Here is a 24,467-nt window from a genome sequence, read left to right on the forward strand (position 1 = left end):
GGCCTGATGAGGCCAGTAGGGGAAAAGAGGGAGCGGGAGGGAAACGAGAGGGAGTTAGAGGGGAGGAAAGACACATTGTGTGTTTACTCAGTTGTTTGGTGCCAGGGCACATGTACTGTATTGCTCTTTGTTGCGGGAGACGGGAGCAAAACGCAGCCCAATCTCAGTCTAGATCAGAGGAACACTTGTGGCAGGAGTAGAGAATGCTGTTTACAGATTCAATGAATACAAGATAAAAGTCTGTGTCAGAGAAATAGCGACGGCGGCAACTGACTTTTAAAGGTCTCCATTTTTCCTTGAAGTCCTCTGCTTGATATTGCGCCACCATACACAAACACACACACACACACACGCGCACGCACACTTTGAATGGAGTTATTTCCTTGATAAGAAATACCTTTCTTTGAAGATGTATTCAGTTTGATTTCCTGACCTATACCTTTTCATATCAAGGACTTAATTGAAGCCTGGGAGCGTCTTGTGGGCTATATTTTGTCATGAACCCTTCTCATGTGGAGAATAGAGTCAACTAAGGGTGATTATGTGCAGGAACAAAGACTTTAACAAGACAAGCCACTGACACCTCACATCAACCCTTATGCAAAGGAAAACCCTTACAACTGGCTTTTGTTTTGAAGATAACAAATGAGGGTTTCTCTTTGTCTCTCATCCATATGCGCGCACACACACAGTGAGTCTTTCTGTCTCGTAATGCCGTTCTGCATAGTAGTGTCCAGTGTCAGGTTATATCAGGTGGCCTTGAATTAGCATAGCCAGCTTCTTACCTCCATTTGACCTTACTACACCGTGGCTAGCGCTAGCAGGCGAGGTACAAAGGGAGTCTGTTCCGCTGCACCTCCAGGATTCATACAAAGCCGGCCTCTCAAAGCCAGCTTCTCATCAAAGATCAGCGAGCGACTGAGCTGTGGGCTGACGGCTGCAGCCAGCGCTGATTATGATGTATCCTTTTTTTTTTAAAAAACCCCACGATGGAGTGACACTGTAGCGCTCCAGGCCTGTTTCCTGTCCGCCGTCCGCGTTGCCAGAAATCCCTCCACCTCTCTTGCCGCGGCCAAACAGAAGCCAGAGCGGCGAGACCGGGTTATTTCTGTGTCGGGGCCTCTTGCAGAATCTGCCATCTGCGAGGAGGGCCAACAGTCTCCTGCACTTGTTTGTCACTGTACATCTTGCCGGCGGTGTCCAAGGTCACAACTCCAACCCCCTCCATCTCATCCCCCCCACCCACCCCTGGCTAGAATGGATGACTCCAGGTACATGGGAGGACAGTCATTTGGCTGTGGCCCCACTCCATTTCTCTCCTCCCCTCAAACACAACAGTGAGCTTTCCTAACATTCCCCCCAACAAACGCTACAGCTCATGTATTTTTAATCTTTTGACAGATGCAATTATTCTTTACACACTGTGATCGTTAATCTTAATGCAGTTATTACTATTCATTGCAGAACATTTTCCCTCCTATTATTTCATTTGGAAGTGGCTCTCCCTTGTGTGTGTGTGTGTGTGTGTGTGTGTGTGTGTGTGTATGTGTGTGTGTGAGCGCGTGCTTTTGTGTACTGACACTAAGGCCGACGGTCCAATCAGGATAGGCCAACGGTGGAGTTAATGAATGCAAGAGGGGAACAAGAAAAGCAGGGGGAGGGGCACAAGCAGCAGCTCAATATGTGACCTATTGTATCCAGTTATCATTAACATCTGGTCACATATCAGTTATCCACTTTGGTGTGCCCACTGTTGAATACAAACAACATATCCGCTAACATTTGTGAGACTCCGACATGATAATCACGCTGTTTGGCTGTGAAAGCCAATGCGAACAAAGATAATGCTCCCTGTTCAGCATCAAGTGAAACACAATGTTAAACTGTAGATTGTGAGCCGAAATAACTTTTTGAAAAGTAATTTTTTTTCCCCCCCTCCCAATTCCTTTCATGAGGCCCCTAAGCCCCAATGTCAATCCGCCGGTGTAGTTCATTAGCGTTCTATATTTTGATTTGCCGGTGACATCTCCCCATGCTGTGTACTGTAACTCCTACCCAGTGTGGGGCTTGAAAGAGGCCTGTTAACAGCGTTTCCCTAACAATGTTTATCTCACCTCCGCACGGTTTTGATCAGCGCAGATAAACACTTCCTGATCACTGAACGTTGAAAAGCAGTGTCAGTTTCTGCCTGAATTCTTCGGTTTCCCAGAGATGCAACTCGCTTCCTTTCTCAGGCTGTGTCTCTCTTTCTCCCCGTCTCACTCTGCTCCTCATCCGCCTCTACCTTGGCGAGCAAGTGTGTGTCTGTGTGTGTGTGTGTGTGTGTGTGAGAGAGAAAGAGAGAGGTAGAGGGAGAGAGGGAGAGGGAGAGAGAGAGAGAGAGGGGCGTTTGAACATCGGCGTTTGTTGCCACCTCTGTGAGAGCAGCGAGGCCCTGTCGCCAGGGGCGTAGCCCTGAGACTGACGCTCCAGGTGTTTGCTCTTCCTCGCCTCCTCTCAGTACACACACTCATCCCTCAGGATCCACCCCGCTCCCGCTCTCCTTTAGAACACAGCTCCTTTTATCTGAGCGGGGAGCTCACTGAGAGTGTGTGTGAAGATGCTGATCTGAATACACCCCTCAAAGTGTGTGTGTGTGTGTGTATGTGTGTGTGTTGGGCCTACGGCAGGTCTGAGGTGTGTGTGTGTGTGTGTGTGTGTGTGTGTGTATATGTGTGTGTGTGTGGATCATTATGGCAACAGTGCTTGCTAGTGGTGACCACTGGTACTGCTGAGCAGAGTGCAGAAGCACAAGCATGCAGCATTTTGTCACATTTGTCTCATGTCGTCTTGTATCATGAGAAGAAGTGCCTTCCATATTCACATCAGATGTTTCCCTCGGCTATGAGATTATCAGAACAGAATGCACTGACCTTAGCAATTCAAAGTCATTCAAATACATAAAGAAGAGTTGTCCTTCATCAACCCTCTATATATACATAACCACACACCAGCGAGAGAGGCCTGCAAGGCATTGTGGGGTGGTTTTATTATAATTGTGCAGCTGAGTACCTACAGTCAGAGGATGAGAGGCAAGTGGGAGCACTGTGTGTGTCTGTGGCTGTCTATCGGAAATAAGAGCATATAAAAGCTGATGGAAAATGAAAGCTCTCTGGGCGGGACGAGATTATGCACAAGTGATTAATAAGAGCAGTAATAAACAAAGGCCCAGGAGATGTTTGAGGTGCTTAATAATGCATTATGTTCATAAAAGAGCTGGGCCCTCTCCAACTGATCCCTGTGGAGTAGGAGACCCCAGAGGGACCACATGAGAGTGTGCTCTTAAAAGACAGCAAGTGTGAGTGTGTAGGAATGTGTGTGCAGCGAGCAGCCTGCACGCACGTCTTAGAGCAGACGAGATGTAACACTGAGGATTCAAAAAATTGTAAGAACAATAGATGGGCATATAGGGTGGTGATCATTTATTGCATGTTTCATAAAGGCGATGAAATGGGAGGCAGGCTGTTACTTTTTGTGTAATTTCATATGAAGTGCAGGCTGGATACCACTGGCACGTCCTTTTTTCCCTGTGTCATCTTGTGTTAATTTTAAATGCTATCTAGCTCCGACTCCAGTCTTTGTTCAAAGCTTTAAAATGTCTCGGTATTGATGTCATTCCTTCTCCGTCCTTCAGTCTGTCAAACAAAGACATGGAACAGAAACAAAAGAACAGGTTAAGAAGTTTTTTTTTCTCTTTCAGCTTTGTTTTGTTCACACACAAAAGCCACTGCTCCCCACAATCTTTTTTTTTTCATTTCACCTCTTTTTTTTTTTTAGTGAATTCTCTCACTCCTTTTTCCACATCAAGGTAAAGTGAGACTTCAGTTTGCTCTCTGAATATCAAGTGCTCGTTGGTTTAAAATGCACCATAAACAGACAAGTGATGTTTATGGATCTGCTGCGAGAGGATTCTGCTGTATTCTACAAACTAATCCTTCACTGATATCAGACTAAACAAGGCAGCTATTTATCCTGTGTACCTCATATACCTTTACATTCTCTGTGTAGGAGGAAGTGAAGACTTTGTGTTCTGTCAGCCTAGTTTTGGTCCTTGACAACAACATTACAGCAGTGTTACTGTTTGTTGCAGCAGCGGCGGAGAGTGTTTATGGACCTTGAAGTCCACTCAGAGGAAAAAAAACAAGAGTGTTTTGAATGAAAAGAAAAAACCTTGAAGCACAGCCTTGTAAATTAATTTGTTCGTGTTGTATGATGGGAACACAGCTGGCCTCATTAACATGCGCACAACAAATAATTATAGCGTTTTTTTTTTCCTCTCTCTCTCTCTCCAGCCAGCCAGTGCTTGGCTAATGGGCTTGCTGGGTTAATTATGTCAGAGCGTAATTACACAGGGCCCAGGGAGACATAATGGTGCACCCCGCTGCGCCCACACCGCCTAATGATGGTGTATCGCTGACAGGGCCAAGACGGACCGCCCCGACACACCTGCTTGTCTTGGCGCACACCACCCTGGTCCACCCCCGCCCACCTAGACACACATCCCGAACCTGTCCACTGTCTTCCCTTTTGCCACACGCGAGCCGGTCAGCTGTCCAGCTTCTGACAGGCTCTGGCAGGGCCTCGCTCACCCTCGGCTGAAGGCTCGCCCAGACCACCGCCCCCTGCTGTGAGATGAGCAATAGCAGAGAAACGGCAGCCCAGTGGCCGCTTGAAAGCAGCGCCTCCGTCGCAGGGTGGCGTGACGACCCCATTCTCGCTTAGCCAAAGTGATGAAACTTGATATCAATGCAGCTGAAATTGCACAAAAAAAACATTTTATCTGGGTTGGGCAATGCTAACTATTATTGAGGCTGTTGTAAGACCAGTCCGGCTCGTGATTAATTGAGGTTTGTTTTGATGCCAGCATCCTGAGTGACTGTTTTCAGGATGACACCTTAGTGCAAAAAATCTCCATCTTAACGCATCATTTAGGCTCATAATCAGTGTTAAAATCTGTTTTTCTTAAAATAATGACAAACATTCTGCCAGTAGGATGATATTATCCTGCTTGTTTCCAGTGCTATTCAGCTTATTTGCAGAATTTTTCATTTGCTTCAGATTAGTCGGCTGATCTGCCTTATTCTGCCTTGTTTCAACATATTAATACTTAAATTGAAAAATTCTCGAAAAAGTGAAACTGCATAGGAAACGAGTGGGATTATCTCTTTGCTTCTTTTCTGAAAAACAAAATTTTAACCACGATATGATACGAGACTGAATGGGAGTTGCAGAGTTTTTGCATTGCACTGAACCTTTTCCTGTTCTTTCCAGTCACTTTGATTCATATGGAGATGGACCGGTGTTTCGCAGGAGAAAATGATGTATTAAATGTCTTGTGATTTATTAGCCTAATCGAGGTGCTGTTGCCCGATCTGTTATCATGACCTCAGAGCAGACATCCAGTCATCCATAATTAAGATAAGAGACGAATTAAAAAATGAAGCCTTTATTTGCACAGACAGTGATGTGAGTCGCTCGACGTGCGCCACGCCGCATCAGGCATGTTTTATTTCTCCGATGGAAAGTGAGCAGCTGGATCCCGGTGTCTCCTCAGGTTCGTGTGGAATTCCGTTCAGCCTCTTCCCTTCCAGTTTTGATTTGGTGGATTTACTGTCAGGGCTGCCTTGAAAAGAGGCTCCAGCGCTGCCTATTAGCTACATCAATTAGTAGCTCTATTCTCCATAGTTATCAGCAGTCTTCCTGGACTCTCCCTCAGTAACTGTAGATCCTGAGCCCTCGGGGAGTACCCCAACTGCTCCACTTTGACGGGGGTTAATTTTGTATACAGACTTAAGTTATATCCCTTCACTTTAAATTTGACTTTACTTTACTCCCCTGCCACTGATTGATAATCCTGGCTTGTCCATGTGTGAGAGATCCCTTACTATAATCTCTGTCCTTTGATCATTAAAAGTTGAAAGGATATATGGGAAAGAGGCTGATAAAGTGATTTCTGTGACAGTGGGTCGATGGAATAGCAGTGCTTTAAGTCATCCTGTTTGTCTTAGAAGAGCTGTACTCTTAATAGTGATGTCCCTTGTGACTGATGCAATATCTCCACAGTTGGTGTAACAATGAATGCAGATAATGTTTGACTGTAAACGGTCCTGGGAAAAATAGCTCAATCAATTAAATGGCCCAAATTGTTTTTCTGATGAAAATGCAGATATGGTGAGCTGCAATGTATGGCCAGTATTTCAACAAATTGCACATTTCAGAAGCTGGGGCGTCTTTGATGAGCATTTATTTTCGTGGCCTGCTGGCTGAGAGTTTGCATTCTTTCAGTGGCGTCTGGCAAAGTTTAAACGTCCGTGGCTCCAACTCCCTATGAAAAGTCACTTCAGTCAGTGCCCACACTGAAGAAGGGATCCAATTGGGTTCCACACAGAAGTCTTAAGATGAGTGGATGAAAGCTGTGGGAGAAAAGTTTGTGCAGCAAAGCAGCGATTTTCCTCCTCTTTTAGAGTTTTGAAGGGCTGCGGTGTGTGTATGTGAGTGCGTGTGTGTGCGTGTGGCTCTACATCTTGCCTCCCCCCTTGTCAAGGAGCTCCCCTGAGCCTCTCTCTCTGTGCTTTGGCACTAGAAGTCACCTCCTTTGGTGTTCGGCAGGCAGGTACACAACAGGAGCAGCTCTCTCTCTCTGAGCTGTTGAACTTTTCGGGAGGGGAAGAAAGGGAAGGGGAAGATTAAAAACAGCCCTGTGATGTGGAGTGCCGAGCCGCCTCCTGAGAATTCCTGGCATAATAATTTAAATGATCAAATGATACAGAGGAGACTTGTTAGCTGAGAAACAGCCTCCTAGTTGGCCCCATGGGCCCGGTGCTGCCGCGCATGCATTGCAAAACAGCTCCTCTGTTGTGCTAAAGAATCCCGCTTTTTTTACCCCCTTTTCAGGAGCAGACTTTTTCTACACTTTGCCTAGGTGTATACTTGGGACTTAAGTCCCTGTAATATTTCCATGGCAAGCTTTTTGTGTTCTTTGTCATTTATCAGCATGTGAGAAGACTCATTAGATTTGATCTATGTACATTTGAAGGGTCGGAAATGTACTCATGTCATTAGGTCCAGCCTGTGAGATTTTCAAAGGCGCCTCAGTGGGAAAAGTCTGAGAGTCACTCTTTGGAACCAGGTCTCAGTGGAATAGTCTGCTACTGTTGAAACTGCTATGCAGAAACCCTGTAATGTGCTTTACAGGCAGCACGCACAGTAAAACAGATATTTTGCTTTTTTTGAAAAAAGTATAGCACATGGATGTCATTTCAGTCTTTGTATCTCGTTCTGGAGGGATTTATGTACGTCTGTTTTCACAGATCCAGCTCCAGTACTGGAGGCCACACACACCCTGGAGGAGAGGCTGCAGCAGCTGCAGAGTACGGCCCCAGACAGCGAGGCCCTGGTCCGAGAGATCAGTGGGCACTGGAAGAAACACCTGGAGTGCCTTGACAAGACAGGTCAGGCTAAAAAAAAATTGCAGTCCGATCTCGTTTTAAAATTTAAAGTAGTCCTTGACAGTAAGCCTTTAGATGATACACATTCAGCCACAAGAGGGATTAAACTGTACAGCAGCGTCAGTGTTCAGTGGCAGTGCAATATAAACACTCACAGGGGCTCCACGCAGGCCTGGAAATTCTGGAAAAGTAATGATGGTGATTTTGACTGAATTTGAGTTGAATTTGAAAATTTGAACTGAAGTCTTAAGAAGCTTTGCCAAAATTGATTGGAAAAATATGGCAATTTTTCAGCTAAAAAGGGATATGTCACATATTTCTCCCTGTTGAACTTATGCCAGATCTTCCCTTCCACACAGAGCCCACGGAGGAGGGAGCAGCAGTATCGGGGGCAGCAGTGGCAGCAGAGGCTCCAGCATCCAGCCCTCTAGCCCCCCTGATGACCCCCAACAGCACACCGGCTCCCGGGGCCCCGGGCTCCCCGCAGCAAAACTACCAGGACCGGGCTGCAGGGTGAGAACCACTGATGGCCCCCTGCCTTTTATCCTATTAAAACTACAATGTGCAACTTTTTTCACCTTAAAATAACAACAAATAGGATTAGTCCATGTTGAGCTGTGCCCCTGGGTGTTCATGCCTAAGTTCCCTTGTTTGTCTTAATTTGGTCTTCAATTTTGTTTTAGGGTGTTTACCATTTATGGGCTTGAGCTGTTATGGCTGTCAAGGTGAAGTTAGCAGCCACTGCAGAGTTATAGAAAAAACAATGGCAGAAAGCAATGAGAAAACAATGTAAAACAATGCTAAATGTGTGTCAGACGAAACATGCTCAAAACTATGAACATTGACATTGTTGTTGGTTTTTGGTGTGTGCATTTGCCTGCTTTTTAAATGCCTGTGGTGGCTTTACGGAGAAAACCTCAGGCTGGCTGCTTTTTCAAAGTAGACAGCTCATCAAGACGAGTGACAGCTGTTTGGGGTGTGAACTTGAGTAACTTGGGAGGGGAGGGGGGGTTGCTAGACTATCCATGCATTTCCTGTCTCAAGATGAAAAGTTGCATATTGCAGCTTTAAATGTGGGGACAATGTGTGGCAAAGGAACTGACACAGAGTTTCTTCTTTTAGAGAGGAGGAGAGAGCTGATGTTAGTTTGGCTGACAGACTATCAGAGGCCGAGGAGAGGATCAAGGTCTTGCATTCATGTAAGTTGGCATATAGATTTTATCTTTGTTTTCAGCTCTATAAAACCCCAATCTATAACTGCAGTATGGTGCCCTCTACTGAAACATAGCCACCACAGTGCCACTTTGTTAACATAATGGCAAATTAATATGAAGACGTGTTAATGAAATTTGTCTGAGCTTTTGATACAGTGACTGATGATTTATCACCACTCAGCATTAGTTCTCCATGAATTTTTAGACAGCAAAGGCATAGACAGTGTTTAAGTAAAATCAACCTGTATTTTAAGTGGCTTCTGTTAAAGAAAGTGCATGAAAATTTTACATGGTCAAAAACTGCAGTGTAGCTTAAAGGTCAAAGTTCATGTTTTTTTTAAGCGCATATCACTTCCCCCTATCTGCTCCTCCACAGCTTTGAACACTGCACAGACAGAGCTGCTGGACCTGCGGTGTAAATACAACCAGGAGATGACTAACAAGTAAGAGTCTGCCTCTAATTTTACAGTGCGTCTTTTCTTACCCTCATTGCTCTAATGCACTTTTATATCTTCCACTTCCCTCCACTTGTAGTAGTCGTGCCATGCGTACGGCCTTCTTCAGCGGTGTCCGTTGTAGCATTTCAAGTGTTAAAGCCACTCTTCTTTTTCGTTATATAAACTCATGTCCAGTGGAGAGCTGAGGAATGCCATTGTAAAGGCAGAGTGAGAGTGACTCAGCCACTAATGCAGGTCGATGAGAGAGGTCTGTGTTTGCCTCCACTGGCAGCTGGGCCTTGACAGCCCTCAAGAAGAATTGCTCCATTTAAAGATTGCTTCAGAAAACACTCTACCTTGTCCTGGTCTTTGAGCGCAATGTATCCACCGCACGCCTGAAATGAATCTGAGCTTGTATGAAGGATGTCGATAGACATTCAAAGTAAACACTCCTTTGTTTGGGTTGTGCTCCAGAGCACAGTCAGCCGCTGCTAATGGATTTTCTCCCAGGCTTAATCCATGGCGCAATTGAACTGATGTTTCTAGACCCACTGCCATCCATTTTGTTGGATTGGACACATTTTCAGTTTGGCTATTCCTTTCATGTGCAGCTGCAGTTCAAAAGACCATCTCAGGTATGAGGCTTGTCGTGTGGTCTGTGTGGGTGTGTTGTCCTGGTCAGATTCCAGCAGGTTGACAGTAGCTAAGCCACTGACCCCAGAGCTCCAGCTGCAGTTATCCCCCCCTGACCCTGAGCCTTTGAACACCAGGCCTGTCTCTATTACTCTCGCTGACTGTTTCCTCAATGTTGATAAGAAAGACTATTTGTCTGCTTCGGCTTGAGTAGCTGAGCAGGTAATCAATACAAAACATTTTCCGTACTGCACAAGTTCATTAAACGTGGGCCTGACACCTGTTACTGTTTGCTGTCAGCGGGGCACCATCTATCCTGGGCTTATTTATACAGAGCGGCATGGCTGAGACCCTCACAAGCCTGGGCTGGGTGGCACCACACAACACTGATACTAATTAATGCCTAGAATAGCAAACATTTTGGTTTCAGAGAGTCACACTGTCCCACATCTCACCTTAGAAATACGGAAGTATTGTATTTTGCTTTTTTGAGTATTTTTGATACAGAGGTTGGATTGGACTATTTTTGTTTTAGCTAATTATGCAGACTGATACAGATAAAGAACAGAGAAGATAGTTTGGTTAAATGTAATTTGTCTAATATGGATAAAAAAGGGAGCATTATGTTCTTTGAACAAATTTGGTGGAAAGGATTTCTTTGTCCTGAAACCTCAGAAACCTATGTGCATATTTAAATCAATCACACCATCCTCGTTAATTTATCCTTCTCTACCTTTTGAAAATCAGGTCCCATGTGTGCAAAAGGGAACTGTTGAACTTCAAACAAACCTCATGAATAATCTTGCTGAGCTGCTATTTAAATTAGACTTCTCTGATTGTTAGATGTATGGAGACAAGTTGAGGTTCAGTCTCCAGAGCTCTGTGGGGAGGAATCCGCCATCCATCCAGCTCGTCAGCTCTGCTTGTTGTCCTGAAGGGCCGGCAGAAGGGCTGTCGAATTTAGCTGAGGTCGTGGATTGGCTGGATGGGTGAAAATGTGAATGTGGACCTCTGTAATGAGTAAGAATTCCTGTTATTAGTGAAAACAAGCAATGACTTGATCGCTGTGAATTTGGTTTTAGAGGAGTTCTATAATTAACACGACGTGTGACGACAACAGTCGGGCCGGATTTTGCTTGAGAGCTGTTAAGTGTAGCGGAGTGTGAGAATGGCTCCTCAGTAAGCCTGCAGCGGTCTGTCTATGTTCCAGGGCAGAGGAGGTTGACGCCATCATGACGAACCTCGAGAAGGCGAACCAGGTGAGTGCAGTCTTCCTCAGCACTTCTTTGATTGAGATGCTCCTTCGTTAAGGTAATCACTCTTGTAATCAAGCCTCGGCTTTAATTAGACACCCTGCGTCCTGTGACTGTTCTGAGCGCTCCCTCCCCCTTCCTCCTCCCTCTCCTCCTCCTCCTCCTTCCACTCCCCCCTCCCCTGAGTGTGTGATTAGCGAGTGTAAACCTGAGCACCCGTCGGTGGGCGCACCATGGCAGCACGGCTCCACTCAGCAGAGGACAGGAGACCGTCGAGCGCGATTGATGCCGGAGCGCTGAGCACCGGGGCTCTTAGTTACCTCATTGCCTTGATTGCTTCCTAGGCTAGTGATACCTCTCCTCTTCTGTTTCTTTCTTCTCTCTCTCTCTCTCTCTCTTCCTCTCTCTTGCTTTCTCTCTTTTTCTCACTCTGTTGCTCTCCGCCAGCAGCTCCTAGATAAATGTTCTCAAAATGAATCATTAATTAGCAGGCCGGGTGTGACAGAGCAGGTAAACAGTTTGGGGAAAAAAGTGGGCTGACTAAACAACCCTCTCAGCAGAATGAAGTGGTGGCTGCACTCATCCCCTGCTCAGGTTTTCGCTCAGTTCTATATTTCAGAGCAAGGGCGCCTCCTTTGATTTATGTGTGTGCTCTCACCTTGATCATCTCAGGAGCCATTTGATGTGGTCGCTGTATGAAAATTGTAACACTGTGATGCGGTGTCTGTGTGTAGAGAGCCGAAATGGCCCAAAGGGAAGTGGAGAGGCTAAAGGAGCAGCTGGCCAGTGCCCAGAGTGCCACCCCGGGGAGTTGCCAGCCAGCAGAGGGAACTAGCAGGGTAAGAATAACACAGCTTGACTTTTTAAAGTGGTAATCTGCCAAATTTTTTCTCTTCCCCGTTCATCAGAGGATTTTTCCACAAGTGACCTACCGGATTCCATGTGTTTAGAGGAGCAAATGTGAAAACTTTCATGAACTGGTTAAAGGTTGACATTACATCAGTTGGCGTTAGACTGTAGCAAAACCATCTCTTAACTATCAAACAGACCTGTTTGTGTGTACAAGCACCCAGGATAACAATGCCTCGCTGAAGTAATAGAAGTGTTCCATAATTAGCACTCCTGAAGTTAAATTCTCATCTTCCAAGCGTCTGAATTATATCAACACTTAGGAGAATGTGAACTTCTCGGCGGCCTCTCAGGCTTTTCTCTCCTCCTTGCCCTCTTTATCTCTGTTTTCTCACTCTCACACCCTCTGTCACATTTCCCTCTCGCCCTGTCAGGAGAGGGATGAGAAGGGTGAGGTGTTGCCCTCCCAGCTGGAGGCTGCTCTGCTGGCTAAAGACCGCGAAATCCTCCGTCTTCTAGAAAACGTTCAGCGGCTGCAGTTCACACTACAGGAAGTTCAGGAGACCTCAGCCAATCAGATCCTAGAGCTGGAACGCCAGCTGGCCTATAAGACAGAAGCAATTGAGGTGAGTGGTTCAGACACATGGAAAGTGACAATACATAATGAACACCTACACAGCGCTAAGTGGCTTTGATTATTAATAAGGCTCTTTTAAAACCTCTTCTTTTTTTTTAATTTCAGAGATTAGAAGCTAAATTGCAATCCCAGATGGACTATGAAGAGATTAAAACAGAACTCAGGTGAGAATTGTGTAACCTGTATTTGTCATAACCTCATGATAACATTAAATTATATCTAAAGACTGGACTTTCTCATGGCTCTCTGTTTCTCCCTTAGTATCCTAAAAGTAATGAAACTGGCTTCGGCAAATGGCGGCTCATCCCAGGTATGCTCTTTTGTACTGTCTTATTGTCTTATTGTTCATACAGCAGTATTAAAGGGAGTAGTCTGCTTTTTAACAAAACAGAGCTGTGTTTTCTTCTTAATGTTCCCCTGGTGTCAGGAAAGAAAAACTACAGCAGTGCCATTGAATGCTTCAGTGACCGTCATCCATTGTAAGGATATCTACAGCGACTACAATTGATTAATCGAAAATTAACAGCTTTTGTGTGCCTGTGTGTGTGTGTGTGTGTGTGTGTGTGTGCGCGCATGCATGTGTGGGTGTGTGTTTGTGCATGTGTACAGGATTCTGCCAAGGCTGCCGAGGCGCTTTTGCTGGATAAAGAGGCCTTTCTTCCATCTCACAAGTACCTGGTGGACAAGGCCCGAGTCTTGCACAGCAATGGTACAGCAACGGCATCTCTGATTAAAGTTTCTGAAAGCTGTTTGGAGTGAATGAACTAAGTACATTCAAGGTCCTGTTTATCTGAATAGACTGTTTTTTGGCAAAGTCTGAATTATAGTCGTTGTCCATGTATGAGAATACAGTCAGTTAATTTATTAAATATCCGTTATCAGACAGATAATTATTGGGTGGGAGCAGTCGTTGCTGAGGCTGTGCAGCTGCATGTGTAAATTATGTTTTAGCTCGGTCACTGAGCATGTGTTTTCTGTCACCAGATGATGACCAGTCTGAGGATTCAGGGAGGGAGCTGGGGAGGCCACCCGGCTCCCACTCCTCTTCCTCCCAGGCAGATGGCCGCGCTTCCCCCAGCCCTGGCCCCCCCACTATGGACGGGTCTTCCTCCAGCCATGATCTCTCCCGCCCCTTCTCGGTGTCGCCATGCTCTGGGGACCGGCTGTCAGGAGATCATATCCTCCACAAGCAACTCCTCTCCCCGCTCTTTAAAAAGGAGGGCAGTGGCTTAATGGCTTTCCCCACCGCACTGTACGCAGCCAAAGCCGCCCTCATGTCAGCCAATCAGGGACCTGCAGCGGCAGGCGGCATGGAAGCCGGTCTGCCCAGCGACCAGTCGGAAAGTGGCAGCTCAACTGCAGGCGACGAGGACCAGCTGGACACTGCGGAGATCGCCTTCCAGGTGAAAGAGCAGCTGTTGAAGCATAACATTGGCCAGCGTGTGTTTGGCCACTATGTGCTGGGCCTCTCCCAGGGCTCGGTCAGTGAGATCCTGGCCCGGCCCAAACCCTGGAGGAAGCTGACAGTGAAAGGCAAAGAGCCTTTCATCAAGATGAAGCAGTTCCTGTCTGATGAGCAGAACATACTGGCTCTCCGGACCATCCAGGTCCGCCAGAGAGGTGAGTGAATAAAACAGTGGCAGAAAAATAACAGTGATAGGGAATGTTGGGGGGAAAAGTGCAGGTTCAGCTGGGAAAACAGTGAAACTTAACCGAGTGTTCAAGGAATTTTATTCGAGTGGAGTGTTTGAAACAAAGGTTGCAGTTTTTTAGAGCAGATTTAGTCATGTAGACTTGCGTCGGTGGCTTAGCTACTGGACCTGTGTACGTTTAAATCTTCTAATCTACTTGGACCTCATCCCCAACTTCTTCATGGCTTCCTCTGCCATGTTTGTAGTGTTACTTTTAAACTTTGTTTTCTCCCTAGATTCACAGCTTTTGAAAGTTGAGCTTCCCGTATACTGCAACCTCAGACAGCACGCTCTCAAAGGCAGCCATTGATCTACCAGTCAAAAGCAAAGCCTTGGAACTGCTCTCTGATCAACCATCCCACTCACCCCCTCCTCCCTCTCTCTATCTCTATCTCTTTCTGTTACCCTCTGTGGCAGGGAGCATCACTCCTCGCATCCGAACTCCTGAAACTGGGTCAGACGACGCCATCAAGAATATCCTGGAGCAGGCCAAGAAGGAGATCCAGTCCCAGAGGGGAGGTGAGAATGGAGCTGGATGTTACAAGTCATAGTTCAAAGCCATAATGAGTGATAATTTTTTTTATTGCTGATGATACTCACTATTTTAGCGCCTCCTTGTTTTTTTTTTTTTTGTTTTTTTTTTTTAAGTGGGATGAGCATGCTTCAGTCTAAGTGTTTGGTTCTTTGTTATTCAGGTGATGGCAAGTCATCTCTGAACAGCTCATCAGGCAGAAGTAGTAACGGGGCAGGTAGCAGCTCCGACGACACCATAAAGAGCATCCTGGAACAGGCCAGGAGGGAGATGGAGGCACAGCAGCAGGCGCTGATGGAGATGGAAGTCTGCGGTAGGGCCTCGACTGCCAGCGCAGGAGCTCAGGTGGAACGTCTTGGGCCCCCGGAGCGCTCTAAGGGCCTGCCTTTACCGACCTTCATCAAACAGGAGGAAGGGGGCTCTGTCACCGTTTGCATGGCCAACCCCATCAGCAGCCCTCAGACACCTCTCAGTGTGCTGTCCCCGGCTGCCTTTGTCCAGAACATCATCCGCAAGGTCAAATCGGAGATTGGTGAGGCAGGCACGTACTTCGACCAGCACTGGTCTCTGGAGCGTGGGCCCTTGGGTCTGGTTGGCGGAGGGAGCTCTCGCCCTTTCACCTCCGTCTCTCCCTCCCTGTCTTCTTCCTCCTCTGGGCCCTCTGCTTTGCCCCGCCCCTGGCCACGTCTGGAGAACGGAGAGGGCCTCCCCAACAGCGAAGAGGCCTCAGCGGCTGAAGACGAGCCGGGGCTGGGCCGGCCCGTGGAGGTGAAGGTGGAGTCAGATGCATCAGTAAGTGGGGAGTCTCCGGGCCCTGGCCCTGGGCGGCTGTCCTACTACCCAGCGTACATTCCCCGTGCCCTCAAGCCCACCGTGCCTCCCCTCACTCCAGAGCAGTATGAGATGTACATGTACCGCGAGGTGGACACCATCGAACTGACCAGGCAGGTGAAGGAGAAGCTGGCGAAGAACGGCATCTGTCAGAGGATCTTTGGAGAAAAGGTTGGTTCTTTCACATTAATGAAATTATACAAATGCTACATCCTGCAGATGCAAGGCAGAGTTCACGCAGAGGATCAGGACATCACAGTAAATGTATTGAATGATTAAATACATTAATTGGGAGTGTAAAAAAATCTCAGGATGATTAATTAGATAAATTTATAGGGAAAACTCTTTATATGGAATGCAAGTAGATCTTGTTGCTGCTATAGTCTTAGATACATTTATATAGATATGTCCACACTGATATCGATAGAATATTGTCAAGTTTAAAGGCCAATGCTACTCAATTTAAAACAAAACCAAGCTCATCTATGCTTGGGACCGAGAATAAGTTTACAAACCAGGCATCTCAGACTCCCATCAAAATGTAAAATTTGGAAGTGCTCCACAGAGAATGAATGGGAGACTTATTTTGCAGAACCACAGATATTTTATTTGTTCTTTTGTATTGAAATGAGCTAAGCTCTGTAGTAGCGTTCAGTGTCAGAAAACACACCTTTATTTCCAGAAAATCCCTCTGGGTGTTCTTCTAGGCACCTTTGTCATCTTTTCCAATTCATTCTCTACGGAGCAGATAGAGGAAATATTACAGATTTTATTGAGCAGATTTTACATCTTGATCATATCAAGGATGCAAGTCTTAATTCTCTGGCTCATGCTTTTTGGTGAGAGGTGTTCATATTTATAAATATTGATTCAGCTACCATAAACCACAGAAAAAAATAATGAATTCTGACTTTCACTTTAAAGTTTAGAGTGGCTGTATGAAAATGCTCAACATAAATACTGATGGTGTGTTGCTTCCCTCTAGTGGCTGTTTATTGAATGTGTATCACTGATGTTATTTCACATAGTCAACCATGATCTGCCTTCCCCATAGCCAGGAAATATATTTCTTTTGTAATAATAACTTGCAAAATCAATCAGTCTTCCACTGTAATGGCCTAATTATACTTTTGGTGTTAGTATTACAAGATATAATGAATTCAGTCACAATACATTATTGCATGGTACAGGTCCTGGGGCTTTCTCAGGGCAGCGTAAGCGACATGCTGTCTCGACCCAAACCCTGGAGCAAGCTGACCCAGAAAGGCAGGGAGCCTTTCATTCGCATGCAGCTGTGGTTACTGGACCAGCTCGGCCAGAGCATCAACCAGCTCCCGAACCAGAGCCACGCTCAGGGTGAGGCCACAGCTGACGACACTCACTCATATTTGTGCAAACATACAGGTGGACTGCCTCAGAGTGTCAAACATTTAAATAACAAAATCACTTGAAAGAATATGGATTTTTTTTTTTTTTTACAAACTAACCTGCACAGTTAATTCCACAGGTCAAGTGTTGTAAAATGTATGGATCAAATATACATGCAGTCCATTACTGCATCCATCTTTCCTTTGTTCTGCCCATTTTGTTAACTTGCCATTTCATAATAAGTCTGTTTTACGAAATGAGGGTGTACTCGACAAATATGTGGAGATACATAAATGCATCTAAAAGCTCTTGCATTGTTTTTCAGGTTCAAGTTAGTCCATTTCAATTTTTGATCACTTTTACTCATGTAAAGTCATGTAAAGTCTTGTAGCCCACATACACTACAACTTCTTTATTATGGATTTAACCTGCCATTATTCTCCATTAACTGCAGCACTTTTCCTGAACAGGTATATTCTGAGGTGTAATAAAGAGTAAACCCATGTAAACTCAATTTGCCAACTTTCTATTTCTGAAATAAGAGTATGGCACCTTTTTAGGCTGCCAGAAATACACATAATTCAGTACATAACAGCACACATTTTATAGTATCATGAACTGCATGCAATTTATTAATAAATACAAATAAGTCAAATCAATAATGTTGCTCTCAAAATAGATTTTTTTTAAAGGAAAAAAAGGGGGAAAAAAGTGTTTGTTTTTTTTATTATTCTTGTATGTATTGTTTGCTTGATGATGATCTCTGAATGGAGATGATATTTTACCTGACTTTTTAATTACTACTAAATCACTACTGGCCAGTTTTACTCTGAATCAGCTGCTAAACCATGTTTGTGTCTTCCTACAGTTGTAAACGGCACAGTTTGAATTTTCCAAGCTATTCCTTTTGGGATCAGAGCAACAAAGTGGCAGTAGTTTACTGTTCATGTAATGGATGCAATGCAAAGTGAGACTTCTATAATGGCTACATCCTGGCAAAAGGCTCATGTCTTATTTGTAATACATTCTACCCCCAGATAAAAGCCCAGTTATGGCCCAGTCCTCACCCTCCCCACCCCCAAGTCCAGCAGAGAGCCACCCCAGCCCGCTGGTTGAACCAGTCAGCTTGGCCCTGGAGAGCAGCAAGGAGAACCAGCAGCCTGAGAGTCTGGGGCTTGGGCTGCCCCCCCACTCAGAGGGAGGGAAGTCCACTCCCAGCCTCATGGCCCTGCATCAGCCCACCACCCCACTGGGCATCCAGGAGCTGGTGGCCATGTCTCCAGAGCTGGACACTTATGCCATCACCAAGAAGGTTAAGGAGGTGCTAACCGACAATAACCTCGGTGAGTCTGCACAGGCTTCACAGGAACATCACATTTTTAAATGTGTATACTGTTGTTTTGAATTAACACATCTTACAGATACACAGATGAGAACTCCATGTATGTGTTGTTTACACAAATACATGTTTGCGTCCCACAGGCCAGCGTCTGTTTGGGGAGAGCATTCTTGGTCTGACTCAGGGCTCAGTGTCAGACCTGCTGTCCAGGCCGAAACCTTGGCACAAACTCAGTCTGAAAGGCAGGGAGCCTTTTGTCCGCATGCAACTGTGGCTCAATGATCCTCACAATGTAGACAAGCTTAGGGATATGAAGAAGATGGAGAAAAAAGGTGGGTTTATGTAACTTCTCATACATGCGCTGATTGAGTGTTTTATAGTATAATACAGTGCAGTATCAATTCTGAATTCGTGGGTGTTATGTAATCCCCTTAACCTTGATAACTCTATCTTGCCTGCAGCCTACCTGAAGAGGCGGTATGGGCTGCTAAGCACCGGCTCAGACAGCGACTCGCCCAGCACACGCTCCGAATGTGTGAGCCCAGCCTTGGCATCACTGGACATGTGCCCCTACAGCCAGGTGAAGAAGCCCCGGGTGGTGCTGGGAGCCGAGGAAAAGGAAGCCCTAAGGAAAGCCTACCTCCTGGAGCCCTACCCGTCTCAGAACACCATCGAAATGCTGGCCTCCCAGCTCAACCTCAAAACCAACACCGTCATCAACTGGTTCCACAACTACAGGCCAGTCTGCTTTTCCTTTGACCCTTGGGGCCCTTACTAACTGTTGTTTGTGTTGCTGGCAAATGTACCATTCTATATATTCTAATAACCCTTTTCAGTTGTAGGACATTTACAAGGTGTGCCACGCTGTGAAACCTGTTTCACGGGTTCCAGATTTGTTTCCCTCGGCCAGGGGTAGGCAATCATGTGCCATTCCAACCAAAAACTCCACCAGGTGATTTCACTGATTACCTCACTGGTTTTGGGGTAGTCTTGCCTTTTAAAGCTTTACTGAAAGTAAGTAGGTACATTTATTTTTTATCATATCCACCACCACTGATGAGAGCAACTGTTTCAGCAAAGTTGTAAAAAGCAAGACTACCCCAAAGCCAAAAACTACACCAGATGATTTCACTGATAAGCTCCTCCGCTCTGCTTGAAAGTGAGGTTATCAGTGAAATCACCTGGTGGAGTTCTTGGCTGGAATGAAAACCTGCAGACTCTCGGCTCTCCAGGGCACATGGTTGCCTACCCCTGCCCTAGGCTATGACACTGTACTGGATAATGTTCCCAGAGCCTAATTTGGCCCTACTTGGGGTTTGACAATAAAAGCTCAGTAGTTTGAACCTAGGAGCGGCTAGCAATGCTGTTGATTGTGATTGCTCAAGCACTTATGTGACAACACCTCCACACACATGCTTTCATTTCAATCACTGTAAATGCAGCCACGGTGGAAATTGTTATTTTATAATGCAGTTCTTCATACAGTGAAACAAAAGCCAATCCCAGATCATCAGAGGTTCTCAAAAGTCCCAGGTGACAGAAATTTCTGTGTTAACCTTGGTAGTGGAAAAGGGCTATAAGTTGCTCTGCATAAGAGTATCAGCAGAATACATCAGTGAAATGTAAAAGTACACCACTGTGACACTTGAGTATTTGACGTTAAGTGGATCTGCTTTTAGATTGTCAGTCTAACAGCAGTGTTTGTGTGCAGGTCCAGGATGCGACGGGAAGTGCTGATGGAGGGTCTGCCAGACAATGACACAGATGCAGAGCACCATAGCTACTCACCCTCAGTCACACGGAGCCCCCAGTCCGATGGAGAGGAGAGGAGGCTGCAGCAGCCCTCAGGACATATCCACTCCAGTCGTCCTCTCAGCGCCAACGCTGCACTGCCTCATGTCAAACAGGAGGCAATTGACAGGGAGGACGAGGGGGAAGAGGGGAGGGAGGGCTACATGAGACAGTCAAGAGTTCAGTGTTTTTCCATGGCAGTACAGTTCCCGCAGTTGAAAAGTGAGCACGAGGACTCCATTGCTGGCTGTCGTGAGCCCCTCTTGGCTGGCCAGAGCCTGAGGCAGGAAGAGGGGATGAGCACCCAGGTTCAGGGGCTCTACCCTGGGACGGTTTCCATAGATGGTCCCCAGAGAGCCAACCAGTCCAGGCATGAGGGGGAGGACTCTGGCAAATCACCTGTTGACCCGGTCAGCTTCAAGGCATCGTCAGAGCCCTGCCGCAGCAGCCTGGAGGTCTCCCTCAACTCCCCCTCCGCTGCTTCCTCACCAGGCCTCATGATGTCAGTCTCCCCTGTCCCTTCCTCCTCAGCTCCCATATCGCCCTCGCTGCCCAACCCACCCTCAACAAGCACCAATCACAGCCTGGACCCTAACCCGCTCCCTCCCTTCCAAAGCCCCAAACTCAACAGGAGCACTCAGAGACGCAATGAGAAAATGGCCAACCTCAATAACATCATCCACAGGCTAGAGAGAGCAGCCAATCGAGAGGAAACGCTGGAGTGGGAGTTTTAAGTTCACCCTCACATGCATCTAGTCCTGATGACCCTCACGGCACACAGGAGACTCTCAAAGAGAAGCTTCCAGAAGAGTTTTAACGGAGCCTGGCTCCTGAAGGCCTGTCCTCTCAGACTGAATACTGCTCATAGGAAATGGGAAACCAGAGCTAAACATATGGCCAAATTCCCTACAAGAACTTCTAGGAAAGAAAAAAAAATATTTATAAATGTGTTTTAGGTTTTTTTGATAATGCATACTACTTTGAAATATATGTGACAGCAGTAGCTGTTGTTTTACCTATTGGACTTGACATGAAGACTTTTGCAGCTATGGTGTCATAAAATGTACACTGAAGTTCTGTAGATTGCCACTGGGTGAGATTAAAAAAGACCCCTGTCTTAAGCCATCAAAAGCACTATAACTATTTGAAAAGAGACATTGACCAAATTTGCTACTTTTTGAATAGCAATTTTTCAGATTTTGTCTGTAAGACGGGACAGTTTAAGTCAAGTAAAATGAAATCCTACTACTGACTGAGGGATAGTCCTTTAAGACTCTAAATATTCAACATCTCGTACGTACTTAGTTTCTTGGTGATATGTTTTGAAATATTTGTAACTCACACGTATAAAATGTGGTTGTACATGTTGTAGAATTGTCTGCAATAGCCTTCTCTAAACCTGATGTAGCATGGTACTCACCTGACCCTGTTATCCTCTGTAGTTAGTCACCTGTGATATACTTGAGCAAAAACAAGAGAAAAAAAAGTTGAAAATTCCACAAAAAAACCCAACAAAAAACAAACAAAAAAAAGGAAACGTTAAATCTAATGAGTAGAGTATTTTAGTGTTTTTTTTTCTTTGACTTATCCTCGAGGTTTACAGTTTAGGGCCCTTGTGCTTTTGGTAGTAAGTGAAACATTCACTTACACATGAGCACAGTTTACACGATTTCTTTCAGACTTACCTCTCTGACCCTCTAAGGCGCTAGTTCTCAGACTGTAACGGGCCAAGACACAGGACACCCGGTTACCTCAGATTATGTTGATGCACATCATGCTATGACCATGCTTTTCATTCTTACACATACACATGACCCATCATTATTTGAATAAACGGAGGAACACTACTGTGTATCATGCCTCAGACATGTAGAGCTCAAACACGTAGCAAGTGGTGATCTGTCTTGTATCTCACCGTTACAATATGCTGCTGTTTGAAGAGACAGGGACTAAACGATTCCCCTGTATATATTGTGACCCCCCTTACAGGAAACACCTGAGTGAGTACTCTGAAAATGGACTGTTAGCTGATTTTTTTCTGCCCTTGAATGTGCTCATTTACTGTAGCTAGTATAATTGTGTATTTCACTGACGAAACACCTCGACTTGAACTCAGTGAGATGACATTGTTTTCACTGATGGGCAGCCAGATATGGTTCATGGAAGCAACGCACACCACCGCCAAGTAGATCTATTTGTGGCTAAACCTCACAGTATTTGGGAGCATGATACATATTGTATGACCTCTTATCAACATGAAAACATTCAATTTGTAAGTACACTATATTCAAGGACACAAAAAGGTAAAAGGTATCCCCTCATATAGTTTGACCACTTGTGTATTGTGTCTATAGAAGTTTCTTTGTCATGCTTGCAAGTTGTTCTTTATGTATTTTGCCTCTGTTTTATACTCAGAACAGTTAACTAGATATTCAATACCTCGTGTATGAACTACTTACAGCACTTAGATTTTGATAATTGTGAGGAGTCAAGAAAAGTTCAAATATCGAAATTATCCTAACTTAGTGTCCACAAGTCTTTGCCTTTGCTGTATCGTTGAAGTTGGTAGTAAACACTTGCACATGTCTAAATAGTTCAGAGGACTTGGATTGTATTATGTAGAGATATATATTACACAATTACTGAAAATAATATCTTACATTCTTGGAACAAAATGTGCTGATTATATTGAAATAGAGTGTACAGATTTAATAAACCAAACCCATTCAAGCCAGTTCTGGTCTGGCAAGCTTGCCCACGTTTTAGACCTTCTCTCAGGGTAGTCTTGCTTTTTAAAGCTTTACTGAAACAGTTGCTCTCATCAGTGGTGGTGAATATGATAATAAAGAAATGTACCTGGTGTAGAGAATGACTCCGTCATATATTAAAAAAAAGGGAACTATGAAAGTTGTGAGTCTATGGGAATTGCAGCTCTGCAGAATACAAATGGTTGGTTTTAGGAAGTTGTTGCTGTTTTGTAATTCATTACACAGATGTGTCAAAGAACAGTGCAGATTGTTGGAGCTACCGGGATGAAGCTAATGGGTTTCATTTCTGAGATCTTGGCAGACTTTACTCTCTCAAATATGGAAATTTTTCATGCGGCCACAGAAGATTGTTCTCTGGTTTTCATACCGGCATTTTTGTGCATAATATACTGTATGGTTAGAAGTGACATTCCTTATATGGAGATATCATTGTCTTACATGGTAACATGGGCATATGCTGAAAAAGAAATGTATTTACACAGACCATTACCTCTTCATGTAAACCTCATCTCATTGTTTTGCATGCGATTCCATTCTGGTCACATGACAAGGGATAGACTGTGTTTTGTGTTGTTGTTCTGGCACATGGACATTAATCAGCACTTAAATCTTGATATCAGTGAAGTCCATGCATGGTGCAGCTTATAAATTTGGCTAAGACAGTATCATCATGAAACAAGTAAATTGCTAACAACTAACAAATCCGTGAAAATCAGAACTTGAGCAGTCCCATCTAACATGATTTCTAAATGAATATTTAAAATCAGATTTGTTGTGCCATATCATGCCTCATGCATTGTCCTCACAGGAGTAATGCCTTGCGGTGAATTGTGATTTGACAGGGGTATAGGGCTTTTCCTAACCCCGTGTAGAAAAAGCTAAGCTTTTTGTATCAAGAGGCCTACACATTAGATGATTTTCTTTTTTCAACTGACATTAGTCACTAAATAATGAAGTAATTAGTGAGCAAAATTTGAATGATTGCATGCAGAGTTGTCAATATGGGTTGGCAACTCTGACCATGAAGGTTTGTCATTAAGGAAAACTGTGAGCCAACAAGAGAAACAAGTGTCCTAAATGCTTAAATAACTGTCTAGTACCACATATTTCAAGGTAGGCTGTTAAATGTTAAAGAATGGACAAAAGTATGCCAAGCGTCTTGGAATTAAATTTACATATGTATCAAGCCATCATTCAATACATAATTGTTTAAGATTCTGCTGTGTTGTGTTTTTATTTCTTTATATTGTGGAGGTCTGACACATTCACACATAACACACGCACGCACGTGTGCACACTTGTACTCTCTACAAAATGTGCTGTGTATTTGTTAGTGTAAACCTCCATAGTTACTGCATACATTTAAAAAAAAAAAAAAAAAAAAAAGCTCAAAAATCGCTCCGTATCAAGGGGCATACGTTGATACACACATTGTCTGATTGATCTGCAGTCTTCCGCTGGTGCAAAATGGTTATTCGTTTTGACATATAGTCAGCGCCACCCATCTCCATCACTCATTTATTCAGTGAGCGGTTCACAAGCCGCCTACTGACTTGGCCACTGTTTACATGATGGTTCCGCGTGGTGCTCCTCAGCCCCTCCCCCGCCCAGAGCGGCGCTCGGGCGTGATGACGTCA

The 24,467-nt window shown here is 45.0% G+C and overlaps 1 protein-coding gene across 1 annotated transcript in view; it reads left to right on the forward strand.

The window, feature by feature from the left end:
- cux2b (cut-like homeobox 2b) overlaps nucleotides 1–24,045 on the forward strand; it is an 80,913-nt gene extending 56,868 nt beyond the window's left edge. Inside the window, exons 5-22 of the mRNA XM_030059587.1 lie at nucleotides 7,350–7,490; nucleotides 7,847–8,000; nucleotides 8,610–8,686; nucleotides 9,078–9,144; nucleotides 10,982–11,030; nucleotides 11,759–11,863; nucleotides 12,308–12,499; nucleotides 12,616–12,674; nucleotides 12,772–12,820; nucleotides 13,120–13,219; nucleotides 13,495–14,130; nucleotides 14,619–14,720; nucleotides 14,897–15,735; nucleotides 16,755–16,920; nucleotides 17,970–18,275; nucleotides 18,415–18,603; nucleotides 18,733–19,009; nucleotides 19,983–24,045. Of these exons, the coding sequence (XP_029915447.1) occupies nucleotides 7,350–7,490; nucleotides 7,847–8,000; nucleotides 8,610–8,686; nucleotides 9,078–9,144; nucleotides 10,982–11,030; nucleotides 11,759–11,863; nucleotides 12,308–12,499; nucleotides 12,616–12,674; nucleotides 12,772–12,820; nucleotides 13,120–13,219; nucleotides 13,495–14,130; nucleotides 14,619–14,720; nucleotides 14,897–15,735; nucleotides 16,755–16,920; nucleotides 17,970–18,275; nucleotides 18,415–18,603; nucleotides 18,733–19,009; nucleotides 19,983–20,796 (4,322 nt within the window). The 3' untranslated portion in view covers nucleotides 20,797–24,045. The remainder of the gene's footprint in view (nucleotides 1–7,349; nucleotides 7,491–7,846; nucleotides 8,001–8,609; nucleotides 8,687–9,077; nucleotides 9,145–10,981; nucleotides 11,031–11,758; nucleotides 11,864–12,307; nucleotides 12,500–12,615; nucleotides 12,675–12,771; nucleotides 12,821–13,119; nucleotides 13,220–13,494; nucleotides 14,131–14,618; nucleotides 14,721–14,896; nucleotides 15,736–16,754; nucleotides 16,921–17,969; nucleotides 18,276–18,414; nucleotides 18,604–18,732; nucleotides 19,010–19,982) is intronic.
- The last annotated feature ends 422 nt before the right edge of the window (nucleotides 24,046–24,467 follow it).

The sequence above is a fragment of the Myripristis murdjan genome, chromosome 9 (genome assembly GCF_902150065.1).
Source record: "Myripristis murdjan chromosome 9, fMyrMur1.1, whole genome shotgun sequence".
Taxonomy (NCBI): domain Eukaryota; kingdom Metazoa; phylum Chordata; class Actinopteri; order Holocentriformes; family Holocentridae; genus Myripristis; species Myripristis murdjan.